The sequence below is a fragment of the Adiantum capillus-veneris genome, chromosome 3, assembly GCF_014529385.1.
Source record: "Adiantum capillus-veneris isolate H3 chromosome 3, ASM1452938v2, whole genome shotgun sequence".
Classification (NCBI taxonomy): Eukaryota; Viridiplantae; Streptophyta; class Polypodiopsida; order Polypodiales; family Pteridaceae; genus Adiantum; species Adiantum capillus-veneris.
The window spans coordinates 52,165,398-52,178,437 of NC_140933.1; the positions used below are offsets into that span (position 1 = coordinate 52,165,398).

The 13,040-nt window shown below is 41.5% G+C and overlaps 1 protein-coding gene across 1 annotated transcript; it reads right to left on the minus strand.

The window, feature by feature from the left end:
- Positions 1 to 9,669: 9,669 nt before the first annotated feature.
- Positions 9,670 to 10,959, minus strand: LOC147460920 (uncharacterized). Its single transcript, XM_086499833.1, has one exon. The coding sequence runs from the start codon at positions 10,442 to 10,444 to the stop codon at positions 10,145 to 10,147; it is 300 nt and encodes a 99-aa protein (XP_086355959.1). The 5' UTR covers positions 10,445 to 10,959; the 3' UTR covers positions 9,670 to 10,144.
- Between the last annotated feature and the right edge of the window lie 2,081 nt (positions 10,960 to 13,040).

A 13,040-nucleotide genomic window follows, 5' to 3' on the forward strand; every position in this document is an offset into this window, starting at 1 on the left:
TGTAATTTGGATCTTCCTAGGTGCTGGTTCTAGATCCCTTTGGGTATCTTCTACCAAACTCCTTAATTGCTTGACTCGCTCAATCTCCTCTGTAGGGTTTGGGTAAGTTCCTATCTTCTTTTTGGATCCTGGCCATTGTGGCTCATGAAGATCTTCCTTGTTGGTTCCTATGTTAGTGGTCGTTTTGGTCTCCATGGTTTCACCTGAATCAGAATCTTCTTCAGCGTCATTCATATATACGGGGTCATCACCAGTCCCTATGTTGGTCTTTGAATTGGGGTCTGACTTCGCTGCTTTTTGCGTTCTCTTTCTTTGTGTTTTCTTCTTTTTTTGAGATTGGGCAATTGATGCCGTGTCTCTTTCCTCAAAAATATAATTTTGTTTTTGGAGCATTGATCGTGTGAGTACGTTTACTGGTACCACGGGTGTACTTGGTGATGGCTCCTCGGTAACTTCAATCAAGTTTAATGGCGTGATCTTCGGTGCATTTGGATTATTTGGACATTGGGCAATCAGATGATCTATGCCACATCGATTACACATGAGTATCGGCATTGTAGACGTGCTCGCTTGATTGGTTTGCATTAGTGTGGTGTTCTTTTGTAGCTTAATAGGACACTCGGCTACACGATGTGGACCTCCACACTCATAGCATTGAAGAGGTGGTCTCTTAGCAGTGTAATTGATATTTTGGCCTCTTGCCGCAAGAGCAGCTACTTGATATACAGGTTTGACTTGTCCCCAATAGTCCTCCATGTAGTATTGTGGACTTTCTTCAAGCACATCCATCCCATAGGCGATATTAGGATCTATATCTTCCTCACAGCCTTCCAAACAAGAAATAGATGACTCACAACCCACTTGATTCATAGAAGTCATTCTCGGATGTGGTGGTTGCGGTCCTAGCACTGGAGGTGGTAAGGGTGTTGTTTGAACAACATTTTGGGCCGTAGGGACCATGTGTTGTGTTTTTTGTTCCAGAGGTGGGGCCGGCATCAATGCAGGCACTCGAGGTGTGTCTTTCCATGCTAAGGTTGGTCTATTGGCCATTGCGCGCTTAAATACTATGCAATCCTTAGCTTGATGACCATACCTTCCACATGCATTGCAGTTCCCATTGAATTTTACTCTAAAAGTAGGGCATTCACTGGTACTATGCGGTCCATAGCATACTGAGCACCATTGCTGCTCCCTTCTTGGATACATATGATTGTTTTGTGGAGCAGATTGTCTCTAAGACTCTCTTGAATAGCCTTGGTGAGATCTGCTAAAGTCATCTCAGATATCTTTGGCTCCTTAGGAATAGGCTTTAGGGTCATTGGCTGATGCCCTGATGCTTGCGAGCTAATAGATTTAGGCTCAACAGACACTCTTTCTCCTTGAATCATTAAATTATCCTCCAATTGGATCGCATTGGTGGTGACTGCTTCCCAAGTGGTGATACCTCTAATGACTAGGCCATTGTAGATATCCTCATGTCGTAATCCCCTAATGAATCTATCAAGCAATTGGTTATTGTTGAAGCACTCATTTGGATTACAACGAGAATTCAAATGCTTCAAGCGACTTATAAAGTCTCTCACCGACTCTTCTTCCTCTCGTTGGGCTTTCTGGAGCTGAGAGGCTACACCCCAAAGCACTCCCTCTTGTATGTATTCTTTTAAGAACAGTCTCCTAAGAGTAGGGTAAATCATTTTTTCTTCCACCCTTAGGGTTCCATACCAATCCCCAGCCTTTCCACTTAGGGTTAGTCTTAAAGCATTGCTCTTATGTAGGTCATTGTGTTCTCCTAGAGAATCGCATATTTGTTCAAACACTTCGATATGCTTTCTCACATCCCCGTCTCCACTAAATTTTTGTGTGAGCTTGGCTATTTGTACTGCCTTACTTCTAGGCTCTCTATCAGGGGTGTTACGCATATTCTCAGCAATAGATCGACCAATAGCTTGAGCAAATGTTGCCAAGTCACCTAAGTGAGCAGCACCGTGGGTGAAGGCGCTCTAGAGACTACATGTGGAGTAGGTATTGGCATTGGGCTTGGCGCATAGGAAGCCCTTGGGTTCCACTTTAGGTACAATGTTGTGCCATGTGGTGGTCCATAGTTCACATGAGTGGCCCTAGGCATAGCAGACGTCGGATGTGACATGCTAATGCTAGCCGGTATAGTCCCATGGAAATAAGAACTTGTGTATTGTGGTTGTGGAGAAGAGGTAGTTGAAACAATGGGAGGGGTAGGGACTACATGAGTACGTGGACCCATAGGTGCATACGATTGGTACGCACTTGTAGGTACTATTGCAGGCATTGAGCTACCATGTAGCGGTGCTTTACTAACAAACGAGGTCCATGGTGTGTTTCTTGGCATGCCCATCATTGGCGTAGGCATGGTATCCGTGGTGTCATCTAGGGAAAGATGAGCTAGACTTGGAAAAGTAAAGCTATCACTTGTGGGCTCAGATTGCATTGAGACCCCTGACGAAACAACATATGGGGGATCGATGGGACTCACTGGGGGAGTCTCCATTTGTAATAGAGTGGGTTGTTTCCCTTTGCTCGTGTCTAAAAATCGCATAGGACCCGTCGAAGGTATGTTTATTCCTCGATTTTGTCTCTCATACTGGATAATCCTATGGATGACATTGCAGGTCATGTGTTGTTGTTCCTCTAGACTAGTGGCACTAGATGTGGATTGTACAACTTCTAACCAACCCACATGGTATGTGTAGCCCATGTATAGGTCGGTCAAAGTCTCCGTGTGTAGGTCATATTCCCAATTTTCATTGAGAAATACCGCGTCCAAACTTGGTGTACTAGAGGGTTGCCGTGAGGTGGATGTAATGTTGCTTCCCGTGTTTTGACTTTTAGTCACCGCTACCTTAGAGGCGACTTTGGAAGGTGGTAGCTCAGTAGGGCCCTCATTAAATGAGGTAGGTAGAATGTCCACGTGGACACTCTGAGGGAGTGTGGGGTCTACAGGAGATGTGAATGGTGATTCTACTTCCCCACCCCCTTCGTTTACTTCACTAGCTGTAGGTTCAGAGCGCGTAGCTCTACTAAAAGTTTCCATCAAACGGCTAAAAACACTAGTTCCAGGTTGTTGGTCCCAGCTAGGTACGGTTTCATTTGTTCCCCCCGGGGCTTTGTGTAAGATGCTCTTCCATAATATCGTAGTCAGAGGAAGAGTCGCTAGCCGCTATATTTGGGTCTTGGTTTGCACTACCTTGGGTCCCCGCCGAGGGCGTAGACCCTAGCGTGGAAGGATAGTGAGTACCCCCGTAAATCGAAGCACTAGCTAGTTATTCGGACTCTAGCACACGACCAGAGCGTAGATACATGTGCTTTGGGTGCCCTACAAGTGTCGGCAAGTACCCTCAAAGGTTACTTGCTTTGTTTTGTGGGTGTTTGGCACCCCGTTTTCTACTTGATTTTTTCTTGTTTTTGATGTTTTTTGAATGTTTTTTAATGTTTGATTTTTTTGATTAAAGTGTGTGATAGCTTGAAACGAGCGTATCACTAAGAGGGTCGCTGTGTACTTTACAGCACAATTTTCGGGCATCTAACATTCCGTTGGTCCTCAAAAAATCGATTTTTAGCTACGTGTGAAGCTAAAATTCGTTTTTTTTTTTAAAGGCAACTGAGACCTAGGCCTGAGCGTGAGCTTGGGCTTGGATCTGAGAGATATTCCCGATCCCGGTCCACGGCAACAGTTGATTGTGTATGGATACGCAGGTTATTGGCAGATCTTTGTGAGTGTCAACAGGCACCCACTACCATTTTCACTGACAGTCAGAGTGCTATGGCAGTTGCAAGGAATCCAGTATTTCATGCAAGAACAAAGCACATAGAGGTTCACTACCACTATGCCAGGGAAAGGCTACATGCAGGGGAGATCACACTAACTTACTGTCCTACACAGGATAACATTGCAGATCTATTTACGAAGGCGTTATCACGAGAAAAGTTTGAAGCTTTCCGAAAAGCTTTGGGTTTACTCTCATACACATGATGATTCGCTACCTTGTACGGATTCACACTATCACTACAGGGGGGATTTGTAGACATGTAGTAGTGTTAGTGTGTATACGCGCTTCACCAGGGGCACTTTTCTCCCACTGGGTTTTTCCCCTTGGACATCTGGTGTGAAAGGACACCTTATCTCTTAGGGTTTCATATAAGCTTTGTAGCTCTGAGTTTGTAGATACACTATTATTCTAATACAGAGAGAGAGACTACAGAGATCTCGTACACAATCTCTGTGTCTTCTCCTTCTCCATCTTCTTCCTACTCTGAGTTGCTGTCTTCTTTCTATTTCCTGTTTCATCATCTTCAACAATCCCAAGACGTCTTCTGAGCTTTGAACTGCTATTCTAAGTTTCAATGAATTCTACAGAATATACTTGTTCAAAAGCTGCCGGCGTACTGGGATTGACTGGGTCTTCTGGCCTTCCAGTTAGCTAAATTGGTCGTTCCCCAGAATTCAGTTCAGTGAACTGATCTAGAAATTTCTTTTTCTGCTTTCCATCTTGATCTTTGTCTAGTAATACTGCATTGAGATCTATTTCATCTAGTGGAAAAATATTCATTGCCGCCAGCATCCTCTCAATTTTCTTCACCTTATACTTCTGGCAAAGCTCTTCTGGTCGCAGCTTCTTTGTCTAGCTCCTAGTGTTGTTCCTCTGAATCTGAATTCTGCTACTGGCACCTTGTATTGTCAGAATTTGATTGGCATAGTCGTGAACAGCCTCTCTTGTTTGCAACCATGGGTGCCCCAGTAGCATCCCATATGCGCATTGCGCATCTAGTACTAGGAAACTAGTCTTGAACTTTTCTTTGCCTACCCTTATTTGCATACTCTCTATCATTCTTGTTGCCTACACCACTCGATGATCTGCCATTTGAACGTTAAAAGGTGCTAGTTTAAGGTTTGTGATACCCATTCTTTGCTGAAGGTGTGTCCCCACGATATTTACTCCCGCTCCTCCATCCAGTATGACACTAGAAAGTGGCTCCCACTGTTTCCTAACCTTGTAGTCTACCTGGATCACTGACACTTCATCATCTCTGACAGCAGCCAAATCAACTGCTCTGGCTTCCGCTTCAGTCTTTCTTCGCTGTTTAATGAACTTTGCTACTTCAGGTAAAGATTCTCTAATATCATCTAGTTCAACTGTGAGTTTTTGAATTTTGTTACAAATCTTGACATGAATTTCTTCTCTCTCTTGATCAGAGTTATTGTCAAAACTTGAGGAATCGAGAATATCTGCACAGTGCCATTCCTCTGTTCTGGTACCTATGGTGCCTCTTTCAGTGTTTCCTATTGCAGTTGTATCTTATTTATTGTTCCCTAATTCCTCCATCAGTCCCTGAACTGTAGCCAACATAGCCTCAGAAATACCAGACCCTGACTGATCTGGTTGTGCTTTCTCAGAAGACTGGGCTGGTATCTTCTGAATGACCCGGGCATCAAAACTTTCAGGCTGCTATGGCAGCTTCTTGGCTAAATCTTCTGTGATCTTAGCCGCCAGTTCCCTCGGCTCCTATCATTCATCAACTACCTTTTCTTTACCCTTTGCCTTGCACACCTCTCTCTGCTGAGCCCATTTGCTACTTTCAGGACTGACTGGTTCTGCCGGCTTATCTGGAATTTCCTCAATGACCACCCCTTTGCTGCGTGTAACTGAACTGGCTCTGGGGACTTGACCTCAGTAGCCGCAGTAGGAGGTGTTTCTGGACACTGCCACAAAATGCCCATACTTGCCACAAGTAATACAATTTAGACTTTGGTTCTGGAAATTACCACGACCCTGGCCCAAGCCAGTACCCCCCTGTTAGGTACCGCGCCCAGTACCAGTACCACTGGTACCTAATTTCTCTTCTTGGGGTACACTGGTAGTCTCCACTCTGACTGGTTCAACATTGAAATGCCACTACCAACAAATCTTTTCCTTTCTTGAAGTGATGAATGCGAATGCCACAAGTGTTCCATAAATGACCATATGCTTTGCAATAGGTACACTGTGGACATTCATTGGAAACATGATCTTTAAATTTACATTTTGAACACCAGGTTTCCATTCTTCTAACTGGTCTGGTCTAGCTGATTTCAGCAATTTGTCGGGCCATCTCATCAATTTTTCTGAATGGAGATCCTTTCTTGGCCTTGTCTTTGATCTTTTCATGAGATGCTTTCAGAGCTACTAGAAGTCTAACTGAACTCAGAATTCTCAGTAGAACTACTACTACTGGAACACTTCTTCTTGTGACTCCTCTCCTTCTTTGCCTGCTATTCAAGCTTGAGGGCTCACTGTACCAAATCATTGAATTTATTTGTTGCGGGCATCTCCTATTCCCTAAGCTTTTTACTATGGAACCCATTTAAAAACCATGCTCGCAACCTCTTTTCTGACGGTGGCTCCTGTAGCTACCTGATTAGCTCCTTGATTTTCTTCACATAACTTCTGTCTGATAATTTTCCTTGCTTTATCTTATCCAGCTCACAGAGGATGTCCTCATCACCTATGTTGTCTGAATATTCCAGTCTGAAAGCTTTGAGCAATTTGTTGTATGATCTGAGTTTACAAGCTGGGTAATGGTAGTACCATTTCCTTGCTGCATCCTTCAATGTCTGAAAAAAGTATTCCCTCCAGTCATCTTCATCAATATTTTTCAACTCAACATAATGTTCAAAAGATTGGATATGAATATTTAGATCATCTTTCTTCCCACCTTTGAACACTGGGAAATAAATTTTTAATGAAGAGGTATAATCATGCCAATTAGCATCGTCTTGGCCTCTTCTGACCTTAGGAACCTGACTGCGTCTTGAGGACTTCTTGTAATGGTTTGTATCAACATCCTAATCAATTTCTTTGTCAGTCTTATTTTTTGTCTCTTCTCTGGATTTTTTACTGGAACTGTGATGACCACCCTTGCTGCCTTTGGCCCCATCATCCCTATGTGTGGTCGGAGAACTACTGGCCTTGCATTCTTCCCTCTCAGCCCTTCTCCTTCTGGACTGACTGGAGTGTTGAGAGTCCTTGGCCTCATCAACATGACTGTGCTCCTCCTGAGCCTCAGTCTCAATTACCGGTTCCTTTCTGGGGATCAGAGTCTCTTTCTGATTCCTCAGAAATAAGGTCAATGCGGTGTGACGGTTTACGCCCGCGACTGGTTTTGGGCGCCATTACTACAAAAGAAAATTCTAACTGGGAGATAAGAGTTTTCTGGTCAACGAGCAATCAGCTCTAACCACCGTGATTGCCAAAATGGAATTGGAGCTGATCTCTTCAGATAGCTGATTCCAGTGTTAGAATTTAGAGCTGTTGGTAAGTCGTCAGTTCAGTCAGTGAAACTGGAATAGAGACTAGAGACTAGACTGAAATAGTTATCTGAACTAAAATAGTATATTGAAATCAGAGACAGACTGGACAACTCAAAAAGTGTTTGTAGTTTCAGATTCCTAGTTCAGGAACAACCAGTACAAGGTATAACGGATTGAAGCTCAAATGATTACAGCAGCAGTAATAATTACAAGGTGAAGTTACAGACGAAGAGATTGTAGCTCAGGAAATACTTGGAAGGCTAAAATTATAAAGTAAGAAGCAAGAAGCCCGATTACAATGTAATGGGTCCTATTTATAGCCTTCTAGAAGTTAATGTAGTAACTGTCGTGGTAATTACTAATGTGTGACTGATCCACTGTTCGACTTTCTAGGAGATAGTTCCCGCCTGTTGGGACTGTCTTTGCCTTCTACAAAAGACTTGCCCAACACTTGATCAAATTGCAAGTGATTAGGGAGTACATTTACTAGGAATACAAGCATAACTTAGAGATCTGGAGGCAATTAAATGTATGAACTATCTCTATTGGCTCTAATACCAATTTTTAGACTTTATAGTGGGTTAATTAGAGAAGCATTCATGATGATTGGTAAAGCACTTGATGGACACCAGAATGGAGACCAAAATGAACTAGAAAAGCATTAATAATGAAGTAGAATAGGATTGATAATGAAGTAAACAAGTGTGTACAATGTAGCTACATAATAGAGTTGAAAGGGTATCTAGGGCTATTAGAATTAGATCAAAGTACAACCACAAAATCATCGCTTACAAAGTTGGTTCAACTCCAGGGAGGTGGGGGCTTCATTTGGCATGATTGGTATTTACACCTCACTTGGATCCTTATACAAATCATCGAAGACAATTAACTTATCACAATGTGACCATCTGCCACATAGGCTATGTTGAGATAAGGGATGATTCGAATAATTCTCACCAATATAAAAATAAATTACTCGTGGTAGGGTTGTCACATGGCATAGGACAAAGCCCATACCGGCCCATAGATCTTGCATTGGGGCAACAAGAAACAAGTAGAAGACTAGATTACGATACAATAAAACCTCAAGGAGGTCACTCTATATAATACTATTGTATCACGTGCATTCAAGTTCCTTTTGCAAAACCCCTAACCCGCAGATTTTTAAAGGAATTATAAACCCTTTTCTCTCAAAATCTAGCAATTATTCTAAGAATTGTAAAATAAAATACCTACGTAAATGGTTTTCTTTAAGTTTCAAGATAATCAAATACCCCTTTGTTGGACTCTCGTGATATATTACTTTTTTGAGAAGTGAAAGGGGGGGGGGGGGGGGGGGGGGGGGTCACTATATAGAGATCTTGTATCACACGTGTGTTCGAGAGGTATTTATAAAACCCCTTATTCTACACTTTTTGAGGTATATAGATACCCCTTATGTACCACTTTTCTCAATAAAAAAATCCCTTATGTACCAAAATTTTCACTTTTTCAATTTAAAACCCCCTTTTGTACGTATATTTTATGTAAACTCATAAGAGAAATTAATCCCTTATGTTGAACTCACGTGCTATTCTACATATTTTTGAGTAAACCCCCCAAGGAAATGAAATCCTTGAGAATAAGACAAAGTGAAACTTTAAACCAGCCATGGTAATAAGGACGATGCACACTAGATACTGCGAAGACAAGGACACACATTACACAAGAAACAATACTAGTAATGTAGTGGGCATAATGAAATGGTTTCCAAAAGAACACTATAGATTGCATGAAAAATGAGGTTGTAGTAGCCATATCCACAAAGTTTTCGTAAATTTTTTGTGTTATTGTTATTTAAGGTGAAGACTTTAAAGGAGTCGCCTAGATCTCTAATTTTCATAAGGGTTGAGGTGGCTTTTGGCTACAATTAAATACTTTACGTATATATGGTGGTCTGTTTTACTTGTCTCAACTAGATTGAGATGGTACGTTTATTGTTTCACATACAATGAGAGGATCTGTTTCTTATCTCAAACATGGAACTAATAACTCAGGAGGAGGAAGCAAAATGGACCTACATATGTAATGCTCATTTCCTAGTAAAATTTTTACTTGCTAGAATTGTCGAAACTACTTGAACATTTATGTTGCTCATGCTTGTTAATTGTAGTCATACTTGAGGGCTAAAGTGGAAATGTATAATAGTACATGTACTAGTAGCCTTGTTGGACTCAAAGGAGCTTAATGTTGTCGATTACAACCACAAATGGATTATGGGTCTTCTTAGACAGGTCACTCCATAATATGTACCATAGTACACGAGTTCAACAAAAGGGGTTAGTTTTTCTTATGATTCTACAAAAATATACATACAAAGGGTAATTTAAATTGGAAAAAGTGATTTTTTTGATACATAAAAAGGTCTTATTATCAAGAAAGATGGTACATAAGGGGTCTCTACATACATAGAAAAATGTAAGATAAGGGGTTTTATAAATACCTCTTGAATGCACGTGCTATAAACGATCTCTATATAGTGATTCCCTTGAGTGGCCCTTCCACATATTGAGTTTGGAAACTCACCACTTCATTGATATTTCTTGCTCCTAAAAGCTATTTCAAGGTTACAAAATGCGCAAGAGAGTATGCAAGACACCTTAACTTTTACAAATTTGCAAAAGTCTTTTTGCCTCACAACCTCACCCTATGATCTTGAAAGTTTTCTGCGTTTTTTAATAGGGTGATCTTTTGAGGTCACATTGTGATGGGGGACAGATCATTACAGGGGGAATAGATCATTGCAATTATTGATCTTCAACAACTGGATGATAAGAGAGCTCACTATGAGTTGATTTTAAGGGGGCTTGAATTGAGGCCAAGAGGTGAGGGCCCATGAAGGAGACATGAATTGTTGGAGAAGAATTTGGTGCCTTTGGCTTCACCCACTGCCTTAACAAGGAGCTCCTCTTCAAGCCTCACCTTCATCACCTGCATGTGCAAGGGCTCGCTTGTCTGCAGTTTGGATGTAAATCTTGCCATATCCTGATTTTGAGTTGCTGCCTTTACCAAGCCACTAGCGCTCTGTGAGGACGATGGATCATCATCAGAAGAAGCTGCACTCTGCTTATCATTTCTCGCCATCCTTCGCCTGCTATCAAATCAAGCAAAGAGAAGAAGCTAATTGCGCATTTTCTGTAAATTAGCTGTTTTGATAGACCTACAGAAGGAAGCAATCTGTGGGGTTAATTAGCATATCTCATTGGTGTATGCTGTTGACAATCGAGGGCCTACAAGATTAAGCCGATAATTAATGCTGACGGGCTGTTAGTTAATGGTGTAGAGGATTAGCAGTCAGTTAATGTTGTTGGGTGGTTAATTAGGGAGCTAGTAGATTTGCAGCATCAATGGCGGCGGGCGATAAGCAAGGGCCTGCACCATCGATTAAGTAGCTAATGCTGGTGGGCGAGCAAACGAGATGTGCGTCAGTATAAAGATGCTGGTGGGCGGACTAAATCCCGAGGAAGGGTGCGCCGCCGCAAAGGTGGATGGGTGACGAGTAAGTAGCAGAAGATCAAGAGAGAAGAAGAAGAAGAAGCAGAGCGCGAGAGCGAGCGAGATGAGGGGGGTTGGTTTGCACACGCAAAGTGGACTCGTTAGACAACATATTTTCAAATGAAGCCGCCTCCGCCCTTCTATAACCAATATTGACTGCTTGGAACCTTTTTGACAAACTTTCCTCACTTTTCAAAACCTATCACGCAAGCGTGGTAGCAATTGGCTATCCTATGTCCCGCTTGACTAACAGACCTTCAGTCAAGGCTCGTGGGATGATGGCTAAAGCTCTCATCTTCTCTTCTCTCTCTTCTTTTCTCTCTCTCTCTCTCTCACACACACACACACATACACACTCGCTCGCTCATACACACATACATAACACATCTTGATTTCAAGACTCCATGGGATTGTTCCCATGACATCAAAGAATTTCTTGTCTTGTGTATGTGCAAGATGAGTTGGGAAAGGGATATTCTATAACCCAAGTGTGGTAGACTAGTTAGACTGAAGAACCAGTCTTGAATTCAAGACTTGTTGCCTAAATGTTTTAGAGCTCTTAGGATTGTTCTTACTACAAGGTAAAATAATGTGCTCTCTCTCTCTCTCTCTCTCTCTATATATATATATATATATATATATATATATATATATATATATATAAATATATATATATATATATATATATATATATATATATATGTGTGTGTGTGTGTGTGTGTGTGTGTGTGTGTGTGTGTGTATCATAAAAATTACAAATATTATCATCATTAATCAAGTGAGCTTCAATTTTGCAAAAGATAACGTCTTGAGAGATGTTTGTGTATATTGGAAATTCATGTAAAATTTATATTGGAATTTATTCGAGAAACTTTGCCTAGCATCAAAGGCATTTTGGAAATTGTTGAAATTTGAGAGGTATACTTATAAGTTTTAGAAATTCAAGAGATAATTTTTCACATATTTATAACTATACAAGTACATATAATATATGTATGTGTGCATGTGAAATCCCAATCTCTCTCTCTCTCTCATATATATATTCATATATATATATATATATATTCTTTCCTCTAATCTTATGGACAAATGCACAATCACTCTATTATACCCCCAAGCTTACCATGGGAGTGGGACGAGCCACAAATCATCATTGGCAACTCTTATATATATTCTTGTCCACCCAAGAGATTCCACCCACATTCTTAGATTTCACAATTGAATATTAAAATGCAATGGTAGGTATCGAACTCTTCCTTACAGACTCTACCACCTAACGAGCTGCTATAACCACTTAGACAAAGCGCGATTGTTGCTTTGGTAGTTGCCAATATACATAGTATAGAGAAAAATATTTCTTACATGGATGTGTCTCCCTCCGTCAAGGTCGTGTGGAGGGCGACAAAGGATCTGCACCGTCCATTTGATGTCCATTTTCCTGCAGAATCTCGTCAGTGAGCAGTGGATGGCAGCCAGCTCAGCACTCAGAATATTCAGGCGTGCAGACCAATAGATGCATCCCAGATCAACACCTGGAATCGCTCCTGCTATAGACACCTTAGCACGCGGAATATATGAGCTTGGAATCACGGAGGGACTGCCACATCAGCGCACAGAAAATGAAATTGCTTGTTGCCTTCGTGATTGTCACCACGTTGCAATAGGTGTGCTGGTCCCCCTCTCCCACGACCATTGACGACCGGAAATGGTCGTGCACAGACCATTCCTGTAATCAGAGCTCTCGACCTTCGTCGATCGCCCATGATTAACGAAAATGGTTAATGCACTACCATTCCCTACACCTTCAACGATCCTTGCTATCCCTCCTCACATGCCTACATTCCACGGCCATTCATTGTTGCCTTCCACAATATTCATGTAACTCGAAGCAATATCTTCTGCTTTTGCTACACCATCACATCCATTGTTTTCTATTCACGTTCCCCGTGAGTATCTTGGAAGGTTCCTCTTCTTATTTTATTTTTTGAATTGGGTATAACATGTTGTTGCTTCTCTTGAAAATTATTAGAAAATTGCACCCAATTAAATGTGGAAGGGGTCAATGAAAGGAAACCTTAAGGAAGAGGCAAAGGCTACAGAAAAGAGAAATAAAATGTCAAAAAGACGTATACACAGAAGGCATAGAAGCCATTTTCGAAGTCCGTTTGCGTTTTTTCGTAGAAAA